Source organism: Carcharhinus amblyrhynchos, chromosome 28 (assembly GCF_965287045.1).
Source record: "Carcharhinus amblyrhynchos chromosome 28, sCarAmb.v2.hapA, whole genome shotgun sequence".
NCBI classification, from domain to species: domain Eukaryota; kingdom Metazoa; phylum Chordata; class Chondrichthyes; order Carcharhiniformes; family Carcharhinidae; genus Carcharhinus; species Carcharhinus amblyrhynchos.
The window spans coordinates 21,768,642-21,787,913 of NC_137351.1; the positions used below are offsets into that span (position 1 = coordinate 21,768,642).

General features: G+C 40.0%; 1 protein-coding gene across 4 annotated transcripts in view; it reads left to right on the top strand.

Moving 5' to 3' along the window:
• The window catches only part of nedd4a (NEDD4 E3 ubiquitin protein ligase a), a 132,415-nt gene extending 113,981 nt beyond the window's left edge, over nucleotides 1-18,434 (top strand). For all 4 annotated transcript variants that reach the window (XM_080214337.1, XM_080214338.1, XM_080214335.1 and 1 more), the window contains 11 exons: nucleotides 1,171-1,400; nucleotides 3,389-3,510; nucleotides 3,698-3,768; nucleotides 8,059-8,154; nucleotides 11,085-11,158; nucleotides 12,401-12,461; nucleotides 14,545-14,604; nucleotides 14,692-14,799; nucleotides 15,581-15,677; nucleotides 16,024-16,096; nucleotides 16,267-18,434. In XM_080214337.1, the coding sequence (XP_080070463.1) occupies nucleotides 1,171-1,400; nucleotides 3,389-3,510; nucleotides 3,698-3,768; nucleotides 8,059-8,154; nucleotides 11,085-11,158; nucleotides 12,401-12,461; nucleotides 14,545-14,604; nucleotides 14,692-14,799; nucleotides 15,581-15,677; nucleotides 16,024-16,096; nucleotides 16,267-16,369 (1,095 nt within the window). In that variant the 3' untranslated portion in view covers nucleotides 16,370-18,434. The remainder of the gene's footprint in view (nucleotides 1-1,170; nucleotides 1,401-3,388; nucleotides 3,511-3,697; nucleotides 3,769-8,058; nucleotides 8,155-11,084; nucleotides 11,159-12,400; nucleotides 12,462-14,544; nucleotides 14,605-14,691; nucleotides 14,800-15,580; nucleotides 15,678-16,023; nucleotides 16,097-16,266) is intronic.
• Nucleotides 18,435-19,272: the final 838 nt, after the last annotated feature.

Here is a 19,272-nt window from a genome sequence, read left to right on the forward strand (position 1 = left end):
CACAATTCTACTGACAAATTAGGGAACTTTCATCAAAAGAAATTTTAGTTAACAACACCCTTTAACAATAACAAATGAATTACCTTAACATTTTACATTGTATAATACTTAAACATGACAGAGTACAATTCTTAACTACTCACCTATCCCTATAAGTTCTAATTCAAATAATATTCCAATTATAGACTTAACCACCACCTCTCCCCCTTTTAAAATTAGTTAGCAAAACACAGGTTTATTTGCTTGCCATTAGGTTACCAGATTTGGAGCTTTGAGACAACCTCTGGAGCGAGAGGGAGAGGCAGAGAGACATGCCTTGCTTCTTTCAGAACCAGGCAATAACTGCTTTCCTTAAAAAAAAGAAAGAGAAACTGAAACCGAAACCTCCAGGGCAAACCTAAGTAAACACAAAGGCATTAGCCCTGCATAAACAAACTCTTCTTGTACTTGTTCCATTCTCCCGAATGCTCATTTTTAAAAGATCTCAGACAAATTTGCCCCCTGCAAAACAGATCTGAGTTCTAAACATACCCCTTACAAGAATCATGATGTATATATATCTTTCTTAAAGGCACAGTCTCATCACAAGTTACAGCTAAAAGTTGAAGCAGAAGCAAGGAAATGCAAGATGAAAATTGCCTTAGTTATATTACTGTTAAATATCACCTTCTTATGCTGATATGGATAGCCTACAGTCAGGTCTACCTGTCTGTCAGGCTACTCCAGTCACCTCAGTTGACAGAGAGTGTGTCACAGGGCCAGCTCCATTCCAAACAGTGGGTGATGTGATTCACACCAGTCGTATTACCACTCAAACTTACCTAGCTTAGTTAGGTGGCGTCATACCACAGACCGTGAATGCCTGTGGGCTTGTATAATTGTATGGGTGGCTGCAAAACTGTATTGCGGCAAAGCAGGGAGTTGATGCATTTCGTTAATATTTCTGACTGAAATGAGATCACACAGTGATTGTTGGTGTAAATTGCTCTGGAATGGTGTGAAGGCATTATTTAAATGTAAGATTTTTAATCTGTAAAAGTTTTTACGTACGCAATTATTATCCTTTAGATCATTCTGCCCTCTTCTCTGGTTGTAACAACAAAACCAAGCCATCATTAAATCAGTTAATATAACCCTCACCCACTGTGATTTTAAACTTTTTTTCTGCAGTCTGACGGTCCAAATCGATTTGAAATGAAGTTACGCCGTAATGCAATCTTGGAAGATTCTTACAGAAAAATAATGTCTGTGAAGAGAGTGGAGTTCCTTAAAGCCAGACTGTGGATTGAGTTTGACTCTGAGAAAGGATTGGATTATGGAGGTGTGGCCAGGGAGTGGTTTTTTCTCCTTTCCAAGGAGATGTTCAACCCTTACTATGGGTTGTTTGAATATTCTGCCACGTAAGTTAACGCTTCCCAAATCACTCCTTGTGACTGTGTCGGAATCTACACTTGTTTTTCTTTATTCTTTCATGGGATAGGAGCATAGATGGCAAGGCCAGAATTTGTTAGCTGTCCCTAAGTAACTTTTGAAAGTGGCTTACTGGGCCAGTTAAGAGTCAACTACGTTTATTGTGCATCTGGAGTCGAGTGGAGGAAGGATCAGGTACAGGTGGATAAGGTAAAGGACATGGAGTACTGCTGAAAAGAAATGTTGTCAAAGCTTTTCATCTTGTACTCATCCGGACAATCGCGAGAATACCAACAACAGAGATAGCAGCAACTTCGGAGAAGAGAAGAGAATGCTGATTGGTTGGCAAGTGGACTCTGGTAGAGACATTGCCATGGAGAATGAACCAATTAATGGTGACTGACATTTAACTGACAATCATTGTTTAAACATTTAAATCTGGCAACTTGACTATGATTGGTTAAGTCATTGCTGTACGTAAGCTGTGAACCCGTAAATGGCTGTCTTTTAATTTGTTTAGCTGAAGCAGGTGTAATGTGTGTACTAGTTCTTTATGTCTGCCAAGGGCAGGGTCTTGTGTATTCATGTACATAACTTCCAGTAGATGCAAATGCAACAGATTGCAAGCCCAACTGACCATCTAAAATTGGTTGTCAGCATAAATTTAACACACTGAAGATTATTTAGCAAACGTTGTCCAAGCACCAAATCGCATCTAATGTTATACACTGTGTTTTGAAATTTGTAAGCATGGTCTGGTTGAGTGCAGTCTGAACCTTGTCCATTGCAAACAGCGAAAAGGGCATGCTGTTTGATACAATCTTGTCACTCTTTTGGAACATATGACCTACGATCCCTAGCATCACATTGGCACACTCTTCTCATGGAATAAAATTGTTGCTACCCCTGACATTGGTATTCTTGTGATTATCCTGATGCATGCAAAATGAAAAGCTTCAACAAAAGGAATAATCAAGCTCTGTGCAACCAAATAACTATCTGTAAACCAGATGAGTTTTTACAACAACTGTTGATGATTTCATGGTCACCATTACTGAGGCTAGCTTTCGATTTCAGATTTATTAACTGGATTTAAGTTCTGTCAGTTGCATTTGGGGGGATTTGAATTTCTACCCTCAGAGCAGTAGTCTGGGCCTCTGGATGACTAAGACCGTAATATATAGGAGCAGAATTAAGCCATTCAGCCAATTGAATCTGCTCCATCATTCAATCATGCCTGATATGACTCATCCCCATTCTCCTGTCTTCTTCCCGTAATCCTTGATTCCCTGATTGATCAAGAACCTATGTATCTCTATCCTAAAGATACTCAGTGACCTGGCCTTCACCGCCCTCTGTGGCAATGAGTACCACAGATTCACCACCACTGAAAAAATCTGTCCTTATTTCAGTTTTAAAGGAGCATTCCTTTATTCTGAGGTTGTGCCCTTGAGTTCTAGTCTCACCCATTAGTGGAAACATTCTCTCCATGTCCACTCTATCTAGGCCTTTCAGTATTCTGTAAGTTTCAATTAGATCCCCCCTCATCCTTATAAACTCCATTGGGTATAGACCCAGATTCCTCAATCGCTTCTCATATGACAAACCCTTAATTCCTGGGATCATTCTTGTGCTAGTCCAGCGACATTATTACTACACCGCCATCTCCCCCATTTGCTTACTGTTACACCATTGCATAAACACTTTAGTAGACAGATAGTGGTGTTTGCCGTGTTCCTACTGTTGTGTCAAAGTGAAACCGCATTACTGTAGCGAAAGTTGCAGACAATGTGATGCTAGTGTTCTCATAATTGTTCAAAGTCGGTGCAGAAGCTCCTTACTTCCTGTTAGATTTTAAAACCTTCAAAATAGATTTTATGTACTCTTTCATGACTAACATTTTCCCACAGCTAATACCGTCTTGCCAGATTACTGGATTCCAAACAACTAATCCAACCCAATCTCCTTTTTCCTTTAGGGACAATTACACCTTACAGATAAACCCAAACTCTGGACTCTGCAATGAGGAGCATCTGTCCTACTTTAAGTTCATTGGCCGCGTAGCTGGAATGGCAGTTTATCATGGAAAATTGTTAGATGGTAGGTACATAGTTTTCAATTGACATTGTGGTCCAGTGCATTTATGTAAAATCTGGAAATTTCATAAATTATGTGCAGGGCAGGAATTTTGTGCTAAGTATTTTAGTTGGAAAGATGGACTGTTGCTGGTGTCCAGTATCTACACTTGCAGGTATTCACTCCCTTTTTTATTTTTCATTTTATGCAGGATTCTTCATCAGGCCTTTGTATAAGATGATGCTTCAGAAGCCAATAACATTGCAAGATATGGAGTCAGTAGTAAGTGTTTCATGCTGTAGATGTGTGGAATAATAGTGCCTTTGAAGATGCGCTGACCTGTGTAAATGTCATAGACTTATCATAGAAACCCTACAGTACAGAAAGAGGCCATTTGGCCGATCAAGCCTGCACCAATGACAATCCCATCCAGCCCCTATCCTTGTAACCTCACGAATGTACCCTGCTAATCCCCCTGACAATTTAGCACAACCAATCAACTGAGCCCCCACACATTTGGACTGTGGAAGGAAACCGGAGCTCCTGGAGGAAACCCACACAGACACAGGTAGAATGTGCAAACTCCACACAAACGGTCACCCAAGCTGGGAATTGAACCCAGCTCCCTGGCGAGATGAGGCAGCAGTGCTAACCACTGTGTCACTGTGCTGCCCACTAAGGTGAGGCACAAAACAGAAAGCAAGCTCATCTGTCAAGGTAACAGTTGAGCTGCTGTGCTCATTACACTGGTTGCCTTGGATGATTGTCTGTATGAAGTTTGTGTATTCTCCCCGTGTCTGCATGGGTTTCCTCCATGTGCTTTGGTTTCTCCCCTCAGTCCAAAGGTATGCAGGCTAGGTGACTTGGCCAAGCTAAATTGCCTCTCAGTTTAAGTTAGGTAGTTTAGCCATGATGACTGCACTGGGTTATGGGTTAGGGCAAGGGGTGTGTTTGGGTAATCTACTATTCAGAGGGTCAGTGCGGATCTGATGGGCTGAATAGCCTCTTTCTGCACTGTACAGATTCTGTGATTCTAGCTGATCCTGGTTGGGGCTGTCAGAATCCTGCTTCTGATCACTATCCAATAACTTCCATTGGGAAAACATTCTGCGTCAATGTTGTGGAATTGTCTTTCCCTTAACAGCTCGGCTGGATCAATATTTGATGGACCAACAAGTTGAGGGTTATGGAGTGCAGGAAAGTGGAGTTGAAGCCACGATCAGATCAGCCATGTTCTTATCATATGGTGGGGTAGACTCAAAAGGACCGAATGGCCTACTCCTGCTCCTGTGTCCCTCTGTTACAGGAGGGGCAGATTGGTTTTCACAACGATGTACATAATGGGCAAAAAGTTGTCAAAGCTCAAACGTGAGGAATGGCCATGCTAATTAGCTGTACGGGAAAGTTGCTGGCAGTGATGCTGGTTCATTGTGCAAGTCACTGTAGCTTTGAAACAATATGAAGAATCCAGGAAATTGGTCAGTAATAATCGCCATTGAAAAACGTCTTTGGTTATCAACAAAGTTGATTTTCATTCGATATTGGCAGGTAGCCATTCTGGCTTTATTAAACAATGGTGAATAATGTTATTTATCCATAGCTATTGAAATTAAACCCAATCTGCGAGTGGCCACTTGGCAAATCATGATCAGATTTGAATCAAGTGTTGAACAAGTTTTTGTCTTTGAGGTAGAATGGGTGTGAGTTTCCTCACCGCTTGGGAAATTATAGCTTGCAGCAGGTATTTTTTGAATAACTTAGCATGAAAGAAAGTCAACACCAAGGTGGCCACTAAGTTTGCATATATTAGTTTTCATAATCCAGGTAGGATAGGAAATTGTTCTTGCTGTAAAAACTATTCTATTTCACATACTTTCTTTCATGACTTCAGAATGTTGCAAGGCCATTTAAAATCAATGATGTGCTTTGTGAAGTGTGATCACTGTTGTATTGTAGAAACTGAGCGATCGCCAATTTGCACACAGGAAATTGCTGCAAACAACAATTAAGTGACAAAATCATTTGTTTCTGGTGCAGGTTGAGGGATAAGCAACAGCAAAATAAATGTCTTTTGTGATTAGCTGAGATAATTTGTTTGATTTTGTATAGTTAAGACTTCCTGGAAAGAAAATGAATTTACCCTCATGAACCTTCATCACATTCTGATGTGCAAAACTTGCATGGGACTGGGAGGAGTGAGTTAGCCTGATTGCAACAAGGCAATGTTAATAATACCCTGAAGTCGAGCAACAGAAATACTTACAATGGCAATCCAAATACAATATGATTTATATAGTTTAGGTGGACCATTGGACAGAGATTAGAGGTGCAAAAGGTTATGTATATGGGGAATAAGAAAAGATGTCAAACATTTTTCCACCTTGACTCATCTGATGAAGGAGTAGTGCTCCAAAAGTTCATGATTCCAAATAAACCTGTTGCTCTTTAACCTGGTGTTGTGAGACTTCTTACTGTGCTCACCCAGTCTCCACATCAAAAATTCTTCCAGCATGGCACTAAACAACAAATAGTGAGGGAGGAACTTGAAATTCTTTTTCTAAGCTATATAACTCTTATTTTGCATGGATTAAGAACATAAGAACATAAGAAATAGGAGCAGGAGTAGGCCATCTGGCCCTTCGAGCCTGCCCCGCCATTCAATAAGATCATGGCTGATCTGTCGTGGCTCAGTTCCACTTTCCCGCCCTCTCCCCATAACCCTTAATCCCATTGATTGTCCATATAAATGCTTGTTGCTCTACTAATGATGGTATTTACCTTGCCCTGTTGCAATTGGGTCTACTTGTTCCCTGGCCCCTTGCAAGTCCTGTAAATCAGAACGTGACTTAAAGTTCATTTACTTTCTAGGAAATTTTAAATGCACCAAATAAAATTAGTGTGGCGACTAGGGGAACTTCAAAGTAACTTCATTGCAGTGTTAATGTAAGCCTACCTGTGACTAATAAATAAACTTTATTGTCCTATTGCCACAAATAATAAATCTTCTGTATCAGCAATCAACACTCATATCTTTATTCTGTTACAAAACCTGTGTTGAGTTCTTAGCTAATCACAAAACAAGTAGTGAAAGAGGAACTCTGAATCCTAAGGAGCTGGTAGGATGAGTTGCAGACCATAAATGGTTACTTGGAGCTTTATAGCAATGAGCACAGCAACAACTGCTTCCAACCTCACCATGATTCATGCAGTCCAACTGTTTTATATCAGGTCTAAGAGGATATATTACTGATAGATGTGCATCCACGTGAACAGCTATTGTCCTGTTGCCACGAATGGTAATTCTTCTGTGCCAGCATTGAATTCTCAATCTTTATTCTGTTACAAAACCTGTGCTCAGTCTTTCTGTTCTCTAGCTAGTCTGTCATAAATCCACATTTCTGTCATTATGCTTTAGTTTCCTTTGGCTAAAAGTATACTTATTTTCAATAATCTACAACTGTGCTGGAAGAGAAGAAAATTCCTTTTCCAAGATGCAGTTCTTCACACACTTGTGTCATCTAAAGAGCTCTTTCAAAGTAGATTCTGTTATTTCCCAAGCACGTGGCTCATATTTTTGCCTGACGTGTTCTGAGTCTGGTTACAGCTCAATTAGACAAATCCATTCAGCAAACTTAGTTTCCAAATCGCATCAAAATTCTCAAGCAGCAAAAAAAAGGCAAAAAAACAATTTTCAACCCAATATTAACCTCTTGCACAGTGGATACGGGAATTGGATTGATTTATAAAACTACTCAAGTTTTCCCACTCCGCCCCCTACACACACACGCGCGCGGGCACACACACACACACACACACACACACACACACACACATCCCCCCCCCCCCCCCCCAAATCACTGAAGTAATTTGGGGTGGGGGGGGGAGGAATTCCCTTATTTCAGAATTCCGAGTTTGTAAAGTATAAGTGGTGCAGCACTTTCTTTTGTTATGCAATTTGTTTGAAAGGTTCATAAATGTGAAGGCCTAATTGCACCTGCGCAAGGATATTTTGGCCCTGGAGGGAGTGCAGAGGAGGTTTACTAGGCTGATACCGGAGTTGAGGGGATTGAGCTATGAGGAGAGGCTGAATAAACTAGGCTTATACTCGTTAGAGTTTAGAAGAATGAGGGGAGATCTCATTGAGACGTATAAGATGATGAATGGGATGGATAGGATAGAGGTGGAGAGACTCTTCCCGCTCAAAAAAGACAGTAGGACTAGGGGGCACAGCCTCAAGATAAAGGGGAGGCGGTTTAGAACGGAGTTGAGGAGGAACTTCTTCACTCAAAGGGTGGTGAATCTCTGGAATTCTCTGCCCGTTGAAGTGGTGGAGGCTGCCTCGCTAAATATTTTTAAGAAGCGGGTTGATGGGTTCTTGATAAGAGAGGGGATTAAGGGTTATGGGGAGAGGGCGGGAAAGTGGAACTGAGCCACGACAGATCAGCCATGATCTTATTGAATGGCGGGGCAGGCTCGAAGGGCTAGATGGCCTACTCCTGTTCCTATTTCTTATGTTCTTATGTTCTTAATTCAACAATGTGGACTTCTAACAGATGATCTTTAATATTACAGGACAGTGAATATTATAACTCTCTGATGTGGATTCTTGAGAATGATCCAACTGATTTGGATCTTCGCTTTGTGGTTGATGAAGAGCTTTTTGGTCAGGTTAGTATGCATTTGTTCACTGGTTATAATTAAATTATAACCGCTGAAACATTGGATTGGTGACTTTACACCTACCTGATGAAACACATTCATAATGAATAGCTGGACCGAAACTTAGGCAATAAAGTCAACATTTTAAATGCAATATGGCAATATTTTCTATCTGTTACATTGTTCCCTTATTGTATTTATGTATACCTATAATATGCACCTGTGTTTGTGGACGTGGATGTGTTTATACACATATCCAGAGTACAGTGTTTTTGGTTTCAAAGTTAAATTTTGTATCCTGTTTGTACAGGACCTGATATAACGATATATACCTGCTGCTGTATAAAGGCATGAACTTTAATTTCAAGAACATTGTCGTGTTTGGCTCCATTTAGTAGTTTGGCATTATCATAACATCCCTACAGTGTAGAAGAATACCATTTGGCCCATTGAGCTTGCACTGATAACAATCCCACCCAGGCACTATCCCCATAACCTCAAGTATCTAACCAGCTAATCCCCCCCGACATTAAGGGGCAATTTAGCATGGCTAATCCACATAACCTGCACATCTTTGGAATGTGGGAGAAGCGCAGAGCACCTGGAGGAAACACATACAGACACAGTGAGAAGGTGCAAAGTCCACACACGTATAGAACAGTTAGAGTATACTTTTGTATTTCAGTAGTACCAGTTTTTGAATTGAACTGCAGTAATTTACTGTCCCAGTTGTCCTTTCTTTGAACAGATACTGCAGATTAATTTTTCTGTGTGACAAATGGTGCAGAGTAAGACATTTCTCAGAGTTTTATTGTATTTGTCTCTGTTGTTCACCTCAGCAAGTTAATGGAAGGTCTGTCAAATACAATTCCACTGAAATTGACAACTTCTGATGTTTAAAATAGTCGTTTGGTAGTAGAATGCAAGTATTGCTTGATAAAAGAGATGCCACAGCTTATTTGGTCTTGCACTCAAGACACTGAACAACAATGCCAATATAATGCAATTTATACTGTGTAAAAAGACAGCTGATTGGTTGGCAGGTGGACATTGGTAGTGGCATTGCCATGGAGAGTGCACCAGTTGATGGTGATTGGCAGTTAACTGCAAATCATTGTTTGAAATTTTAAACCAGGCAGCTTGACCCTGATTAGCTAAGGCATTGACTCGAGGAATGAGTCAGTGAATGACTTGCTTAATTTTTTCTAAGTTGGAAGAGGCACATTTTACCTCTGCAAAATGTGTCTGTGATCAAGAACAGTGACTGCTGCATTATTTGTTAGGTGTGGAAATAAAAAACTGAGCTTGAAATTGCTGAGCAGTTTGACTTCAGGGAGTGAAAGGACATTTACTTTTCAAAATCTCTCTGCTTTTCTTATGACATCACATGGGTAGCGGTCAGGGTGCAGGAGGTTCTGACATCTTGGCACTTAGTGATGATGCTCAGTATGTTAAGTCATAATGATGCAACATAATTCTTTGCAAAAGCTTCGTTGGAAGCTAGTGCAACATTAACGTGCTGCTTGAAAAAGTGTTAAATTTGACCCTTTGAAGTGGTATGGAGCTGGCAGCTGATGTACTTGTTTGGCACTTCCTGGATTGATCCAAAAATAAAACAAGTTTTTCTCATTATGTATGTGATGCGATCTTATCCACCTTCTAAGGCTTAGCTCCTCTTAAATCTAGATAAACTCAAATATTCTCCATCTGTTATGGGAATAATAAAGTTATTACACACTTAGTCCTTGACATTTAGACAATTTTTATCACTAATAATACTACAGGTAGAAGCATAGAATCCCTACAGTGCAGAAGAAGGCCATTTGGCCAATTGCACCAACAACAAAACCAACCAGGCCCCTATCTCTGTAACCCCACATGTTTGCCCTGCCAATCCCCTGACACTAAGGGGCAATTTCGCATGGCTAATTCACCTAACCTGCGCATCTTTGGACTGTGGGAGGAAACCAGAGCACCCAGAGGAAACCCATGCAGATACTGTGAGAATGTGTAAATGCTACACAGTCACCCGAAGTTGGAATTGAACCTGGGTCACTGGAGCTGTGAACCGCAGTGCTAACCACTGAGGTGCAGTACCTCAAATCCAACTATCTAAAAACCGGACTTTTTTGTTTAAACAGACCTTCCAAGAATACCCCATGGAGACGAGTACATAATTAAAAGTTTAATCTTTTAAACATTCAGCCCCCAAAAGATTTGTGTTACTCTGCTCAGCTTAGTTAACTAATTAACTTCAGATATATTGTAAAGGGCAAAATTCCCAAATGTTTCCTGTAGCCAGTAGTATAATGAAGAACAAAATGAACTCTTCCATGCAGCATTACACAGCTGTCATTTCTCATGCTCCAAGTGTTTGGAGCGACCCTTGACCCAAAGCAGCTCAACCTGATCTGAACCTTGAACCATTGGTGCCTTGCTGCCAGTATCACTGGTGAATGAAAGCACTGAATGGCACTTTCCTCTGTTACTACTCAGTAAGCAACGCCTACAACCACCCAAGGAAACGATGACCTTTAGAACGGAAAGAAGCAACTTAGCAGAAAATAGCCAGAAGTTTGGGCCAAACGTAAGGGAGAGGATAAGCACATAGGAACAGGCATGTTGTGATATGCTCAAGACCGAAGCCAACCCTCACCTTGCTGCTGACAACCAGCAAGACCCAAAATCGACCCCAAGGTTGCCAGATTTGCGACACCTGAGATTAACTGAACAAATTGCTTTGGATGTGTCAAACCTAAAGATTACAATATCAAGTGGAACCGTTTTAAAGTCATGCTATTGGTTGAAAAGTCTTGCGTGCCATTTGGAAGATGGCATTGCTTAGCTTAGTAAACAATAAATGTTCCCTTTATAGCCACACACGCCCTCTAGTGATTTTTCTAGTTGATGTAAAATATGATGAATTTATTTTCCACCAGACACAACAACATGAGTTAAAACCTGATGGATCAGAAATATTGGTTACCAACAAAAACAAGAAAGAATACATTCAGTAAGTGAATCTTCTAGAATTGTGCCATTATTTGTGCAACTTTACTTAAAGTCCAAGGTAGATATTTTCAACAAAGTGTTAAATATTTGGATATATATTTGCTGGGATGAGAAACTGGGAAGGAGAGGGGTCGGGGGTTGGAGACAGAGAGGGGTCGGAGGGGGAATAAGATCAGACTAGTGTGGGGCAGGCTGGAGGGGGGTGGATTGTGGAGACGAGGAAGGGTCAGTGAGTCAAGTTGAACCGATGGGGGTTGGGTACAGGGCAGGCTGGAGGGGGGGTGGTTGTGGAGACGGGGTGGGGTCGTGGGGTCAAGTTGAACTGGCGGGGGTTGGGAACAGGTGGTGGGTTGTGGAGAAGGAGAGGGGTCGGGGGGGTTAAGGTCAGACTGGAAGGGAGGGACGTTAGGTTGGACGGGGGAATGGGAGATCCATTGAGCAGTTATGTGTGTGGGGGGTGTGCTGTGCGAGGCTGGGTCTGGGTGTCTAAATAGTTTGGAGTTAAAAGTGATTTTTATTTTCCCCTTCTGACTCTTTCAGAGTAACTATCAGGGTAAAACTGGTAAAAACAACACAACGTTAGCAATTTAAATCGCTTTGTCAGATTGTTCCCAGCCTAGCACAGTTGTCCCAGGAAAGTTAGTTCTTCTGGAAATTCAGGTAAACCCTTGCATGGGAACTTCCTGGAGGGATTCCCCAGCAGATTATTAGAGTACGCCCTAAATGCGACACTGGGAAACCAAGAAGTTATGGGTTGATCTCCTTCCAAGGAATATTTCTTTGTTGAACTCATGCTGTCAGCATGATGCAATTCCAAACCGAATAGACAGTGAAGTTGCAGAGTAAAGCTTGCTTTTAATTTCCTCAACAATAAATTCTTAAGTTCAGTAATAAATGGTCTACTTCCTTACTCCCTGACTGTTGATCCATTTTCAGCGTGAGTTATCCTGGTAACTTATCTGAGTGAGATACCTAATGTGGCCAGCTTTTGTGCTGGTGCCTGCCTGTTACTGGGTTGAGGCTTTGCAGCTATTTTTAACGTGGGACTCTGAGGTTATAGAGAAATGAAATTTTATCCATTCACTTTAGGCTGCATTCAAACTCTGATTTGAAGAATGAGAGAAAAATATTTTAAAACAGTTTGTGCCCAATATTCATCTCACTAAATAATTAGGTGCTAAATTTAGAAACCTTTGGTTTGTGGTCTAGTAATGTGGCATTTCACTACTTCTTTTGATTTTAGCCTTGTGATGCAGTGGAGGTTTGTCAATCGAATCCAGGAGCAAATGAATTCTTTCAAAGAGGTAACCAGAATGTTTTCACTTAATTTAGTTACCTGAATTGTGCATTGGTCTGTTTAATCTAAGGTGTTTTCTGATGGGCTTAATCTTGGTGCTCGAATTCCTTAGTCACCTCTGAATGATTTGAATCTTGAGTTAGAAGAAAAGTAAAGGCACGAGTGCTACCATGAACAGAGGCTGAGATCTTTGCATTTAGCATCTGATCCATGGAATGACAGAGATATACAGTAGGGAAACAGGCCTTTCGCCTAACTCATCCATGCTGACGAAGTTTCTTAAACTGAACTCGTCCCTTTTTGCCTGCATTTGGCCCAAATCCCTCTAAACCTTTCCCATCCATGTACCTTCTCAAATGTTGTAATTGTACCCGCCTCTACCACCTCCTCTGGCAGCTCACTCCATACACGCACCATCCTTTGTGAAAAAATTGCTTCTCGAGTCCCTTTTAAATCTTTCCCCTCTCTCTCCTAAACCAATGCTCTCTAGTTTTGGACATCCCAACCCTGGGAAAAAGACCTTGGCTATTCACCTTATCGGTGCCCCTCATGATTTTATAAACCTCTATAAGGTCACTCCTCATCCTTTAGACCAAGAGTCTCCAAACTATGGCCCACGGGCCACATCCGGCCCGCAGTGGGCTGCATCCTGACTGGAGTTTGGAGACTGCTGTTTTAGACCAATAGATTAGAGATGAACATTTGTGTTTCGTGAAATGTGATTGGTGGGGTTTCTTTTCTAAGTGACCCTAATACCCCAGATTTTGTGATCAGCAGTGAATGAATGGTGCCAACACTTTCGCTTCCTCACTGACTTTCAATGGGCTTATCACCAGAACTAGCAGAAATTAAGAACCTATTTTAGCACAGAGTTCTCCACAATGGATCTGGGACCTGTGTAATCAGGGCAAGTCTTTCCTTAACCAATCGACTGAAGTATTCCTAATGAGGCACATAACATCTGAACCAGAAAGTACAGTATATATAATTCAGTGCTAAATTGTATGCAGAAAGTGAAATTGATGGCAAGGAAGATGGGATTGTGTGGTGAATGTCCCTCTGAAGAAAACAGCAGAGTAAAAATCACCTGGTGTGGGTGATCAGTCGGGACTCGGAGTGGGGAATCACCCTGGGGGAGGGGTCTCCCTGGGCAGAGGTATTTTCGAATTAAAATTGCAGCTGTACATGACTTGTTAGTAAATCCATTTATTGTTCACTATTGCAATCATCATTACAGATCAAGAGCGATAAATTGAAATCTGAGGAAATGAGACTCAAGTTAACTTTCAGCACCAAAGGTTTTTTGTTGAGAATCAAGACACCATTAAAACTTAACTTACCCATTCAAATCTAAGTAGTAATTTTTTTCTTATGTGCTTAGTGAGTATTTAGTAGTTAAGTAACACAAATTCATTTTGTTTATGTTTTTCAATGCTATGTCTCTCAGCTAAATACCATTACAGTGAAGTTTTTGGAGAAACAGGAGAACCGGGACAGCAGCTTATGACTTCTGTACTTAACTGCACATGTACAGTTGCTAGCCATTGCTGTCCAATTTACACTTTGCTGACAAGTGAGAACTGACAGCCTCCAATATTTTCCCCAAAAAACTCTAACTAAATATATTGATCTCTGCACTCCAATTTGTCTCAGACAATAACCTTATTGGCAGACCAATACATATCAAAAACTTGTTTTTGTAGTCTTTGTAGCTTTTCTTAATGCTTGTATTATCTATACTTTTGTCTGAACAATGTAATTAAGAAAAAAAAAGCATTACAAAATAACTGGTTTTTAAATTTGTGCTTAAACTCTGTTGTGAAATTTGGCAGAGTCTCTGTAGAAAATGCACATTCGCATTTATGTTTTAAAAATTTTGATTGCCTTGTGTTAGTACTTAAAATAATTACTTAATGCCTTTGGGACCATGATACATGATTGCTGCTATTTTGAGTTTCAAAGCACATCAATTTCATTAGAAAATTGGGTAAATTGAATTTTAAAGTGATTTGTTGTCTGGATGACTTAACTATTGCTAGAGCAAGCATTGCTGGTACCACTTAAAAGTCACATATTGTTTCTATTTTCAGGGCTTTTTTGAACTGATACCGAAAGACCTCATAAAAATATTTGATGAGAATGAATTGGAGGTAACCCTTGTTCATTGTTTGAGGGTGATGCGTTTTGAATTTCTTTGCTTTGTGTGTTTTTGATGCTATATCTATATTGATTCCCAGCTGTTAATGTGCGGACTTGGAGATGTGGATGTGAATGACTGGAGGGAGAACACAAAGTACAAAAATGGTTACAGTGCAAACCATCCTGTCATACAGTGGTTTTGGAAGGTAAGGCGAGACTGGAAAACCTAATGTGACACACTTAATTGCTGCTGTTTTTAAACAAGATTTGAAATATTGTCACTAAAGTCTGACTATTGAAACATTTGTCACATTTTCCCCTCATTTTAAGTTTCTGATGTAAATGTATTGATTTTATTGCAAAAATACATTTTTTTAACAAGAAAAAGTATATTCCTATTTGAAATAGATATCTATTTAAAAAGCACCCTTGACTAAAAAAACTACCCTAGACAAAGAGAAGGAAGAAGGAAGACTTTATTTTCATTAACCAGAAAAGATTACACACTGAGAAGCGATAAAGGAGGAAATTGTTTGTTTGTGCATGCATTCATGCAATTATTAACTTATTAATTCCACAAGTTACTGTGAAAATCCCCTAGTCGCCACACTCTGGCGCCTGTTCTGGTACACTGAGGGAGAATTTAGCACAGCCAATGCACTAAACCAGCACGTCTTTCGGACTGTGGGAGGAAAGCGGAGCACCGAGAGGAAACCCACACAGATGTGGGAAGAAGGTGCAAATTCTGCACAAACAGTGACCCAAACTGGGAATCGAACCCTGCTCCCTGGTGCTGTGAGGTAGCGATGCTAACTACTGTGCTGCCCATGAAATAAATGCAAAATGCAAAAGAAAGGAACATGTTAGATTTATAAAATTTTCCCATATATGGTGCAACAGTAGCGTAAATATCTTAAATGTCCCACCAAGATTGAACAGAAGAAATGAGCAGTTGGAACAATAAGAATTTTATTTTTTTGTGTACAGACAGTGTTGTTGATGGATGCAGAAAAGCGCATTCGATTCCTGCAGTTTGTGACTGGTACTTCTCGGGTACCTATGAATGGATTTGCTGAACTCTACGGTAAGCAGAGTTGAACATGTGAAAGTTCCTCCTTTTTTTTGAAAACTGCTCTTCCAGAATTTGGACAAATTTCTTTACAAATTAAATGAAGCTACAGGATTATTTTGCATGATTTCTTCTGCAAACTGCTAGATCAGTTTTAAGTCTGAGATTGATGGGGTTGTTGTTATCCAAAGATATTAAGGAATATGGGGTAAAGGTCTGTAACATGTTTGCAGATTAACCGTGATCGAAGTGAGTGGGCAGAATAGGCCCAAAGTGTTAAATAATCTACCATTCCTATGAATTAGCAAATGATTGTTTGAGTTTTTGGTTTAAAGCTTTGTACTTGTCCTTCTACTCTTAGGATCAAATGGACCACAGTTATTTACTATTGAGCAGTGGGGAACATCTGAAAAATTACCAAGAGCCCACACATGGTAACTGTGACGCTTTGATTGTCGGGTGTTGGTTTTACAACTTGAGGGGGGGGGGAAAGATATGCGATCGAGTAACTAACTCTGGAATGTAAAAGTCCACGCTGTTTACGTAGAAAAGAAAGCTTCAGGTTGGTTAATACAATGTAACAAAGCAAATTGTTGTCTTTCAGTTTCAACCGTCTGGATCTGCCACCCTATGAATCGTTTGAAGAATTGAAGGAAAAGCTTCACCTGGCTGTCGAGAACACTGAAGGCTTTGATGGAGTTGACTGAGTGAGCACAGCCGGCTGGTGTAGGTTTATCACATCATGCAACGAATGTTAAGCAGATTATCCAGAAATGGGGATTAAGCCTAATGTGAATGGAAAAAAAAGTCACTTTTTTTATAAAGCTAATAGATAACTAACAGACTAAGTGTTCAGCAATATTAACATCAGTTTCCTGACTGCTCATCTCAAGGAGCCCCAGTGTGTGTAGCACTTTTTTTTATATTGGAAACTGATTGAATAGGGCTGATTTGCCTGGACAAACTTGCCAAGCCAACCATTAAAATATGGTTTAAATGCAGGCAAAAAAAAAATCCCATTTGATTCAGTGACCTCACAGTGCAGGCTCCTGATGTTTGATATTGTTCAGTATTTATTCTGTACGGCACCTATTATCACGTTTTTAATTAGAAAGGTGCAACAACTTGGCTGACCTGTCACTGTTCACTCCTGTACAGTTAAGAGTTGTACTTTTTCCCCAGTCTGGGTGACAAGTCAGGCTGGTTTCCGGTGTTCAGTCACCACCATTGTGTCAACTTTAGTGCCATACTCACTTTGTTAAACCTGCAGGGTCACTGATAAGTAGCACAGGGTTTATTGTATGATAATGGGTTAAAATTAATAACCGCAGCTCATACAGCTTCAGCAAACCACTGAAAGCTATAAGGTGACTTGGAGGATTTCCTGCAATGTGAATTTAGTCTAACATAGACCCAACTGCATGGAAGGCCGACTGGATTCATGAAGCTTAAGTGCCAAAATTTATGCCTTGGAATTTAAATTTTCTCACAAGCTATGAGGTTTGTGTTGGGCTGTGTATGTTTGTGAAATCTTTTTGAATTGTTCTAATCGCACCTCTCAAAATGTGATTTTGATTAATATGACTATAGCTTTCAAAAATCACCTCGTACTTTTCACTTGACCATTAATCTTGCATTCTGAGAATTCCAGAGGCTGTACTTAATACTCCACAGGTGTTGGCTTTAGAATTTATGCTTTCAAGCTTGCATAATGACAGTGTTTTATCTATATTGATGCAAAGAGGAAGAAAAGAGGCTGTGAAGATTTGCTAGGTGTGACATTTACATGTTGGAACACCACGTGAAAATACACTTTTTTAAAGTTCCCCTGGTGACCATTTTTTTTTAAATTAAGTATTTTTCTTAGACTCCAACCAATCAAAGCAGTGAACTTGTTTCAGTGAATAGAGAGTCTGTGTTCTGTGATGTTGTATTGTTTATAATGAAAGTCGGAAGCTATGAGTTGAACATTGTCAAAAAGACAACCTAGATCTATGGTGAAACGGTTAAATATGCTTGACGTTTTTTGAGTTTCCAAAAGGAAGAATGATGCTTAACATAAGTGGCAATAGTTAATGGACCCTAACGGAGAAAATACAACAAAGTTTACACTTGAGAAAAAAAAGTATCAGTTTACAGTCAAATCCAATGCCTGAACCTGAAATTTTTTTACATGGCTTAAAGCGTTTATATCAAGGTAATTCCATGGAGGAATATCCATACTGATAAATTGGAATTTTTTTGCAAAATGTTGATTTAAACACAGGCATTATGTTAAAAGATGCCAATCGTGTTTGGCCGTTACCAGTTCAGCTGAGAAGTTGTACTGAATATTGTAACAATTGGTCTTGATTTTTATTGGAGGTTGATTGTTAAAGTTGCCCCTCTTCAAAGCTAGCTTGGAGTAAACGGCAATTATTATAGGATGTGTATATATTACAGACTATAGTGATTCCAAATTGTACATATTCTTTAAATTATATTGTGTTCTGCAGAATATATATTCATTTCAGATTTGTAAATATCTTCTGAAAATAACCCATTAACTTTTATAGTTGCGATATTAAGAAAAAAATGGTGCATGCAATGTTATCTTTCATATTTAAGGTTATAATTTAGGATAGAATTTGAAACAAGAAAACCGATCTGATGGAAACACCTTTTTGTAAATATATATAGTGCACTTGTAATGAAATGAGTGAAGTTCACCTGGAAGAGAGATTTTGTGCAAAACACTGGGAAAGTTGATGTATGAAGTCTATTTATAATAAAATCCTGTTTTCATGGAAACTGTGTTTTGATTTTATAAGGGAACGATTCTTGAAAATCACAAAGATTATGAAAGATGTGTTGACTTCAACACCGTTTGTCAACTTTCTCTTTCTTCCCTAATTGTTTTTGGGGTATTTCTTATTTCATCTCCGCACATAGCTTTGAGTGTTCACTGTAAGCTTTTATGTTAATGTAATCTGATTAAACAGAACTCACTGACCACTCCCCCAGAGAAAAGAAACTGTTCTGGTGCCAAACCTGCAGCCAGGTTTTGTCAACTTGACGTTAAAATTTGCATGAGGTAATGATGTCTCTCGTTACATCATTGGCTGGTGTGAAAGTGTCTTGTCCTTTGTTGTCCCTTCTCTGTGCACAGCCGCAATTAACTTGCTTTGTGAGGATTTGTACGGCATGGTGGCACAGTAGTTAGCACTGCCACCTCACAGTGCTGGGGTCCCAAGTTCAATTCTGGCTTTGGGTCACTGTCTGTGTGGAGTTTGCACATTCTCACTGTGAATAGGGCCCGAGTGGTATTGTGGTTGGTGCAGACCTAATGGGCCAAATGGCCTCCTTCTGTACTGTAGGGATTCTATCGTTTGGCCTACTCCTCCTAATTCATACGTCAAGTGCCACCATCCCAGGTCATGCTGTCAGGGTCGGGCCATTGTCTGCACGGAGTTTGCACATTCTCCCCGTATCTGTGTGGGTTCCTCCCTCAGTCCAAAAGACGTGCTGGTTTAGGTGCATTGGCCATGCTAAATTCTTTGTGTACCCGAACGGGCAACGGAGTGTGGCGACTAAGAAATTTTCATAGTAACTTCATTGCAGTTTTAATGTA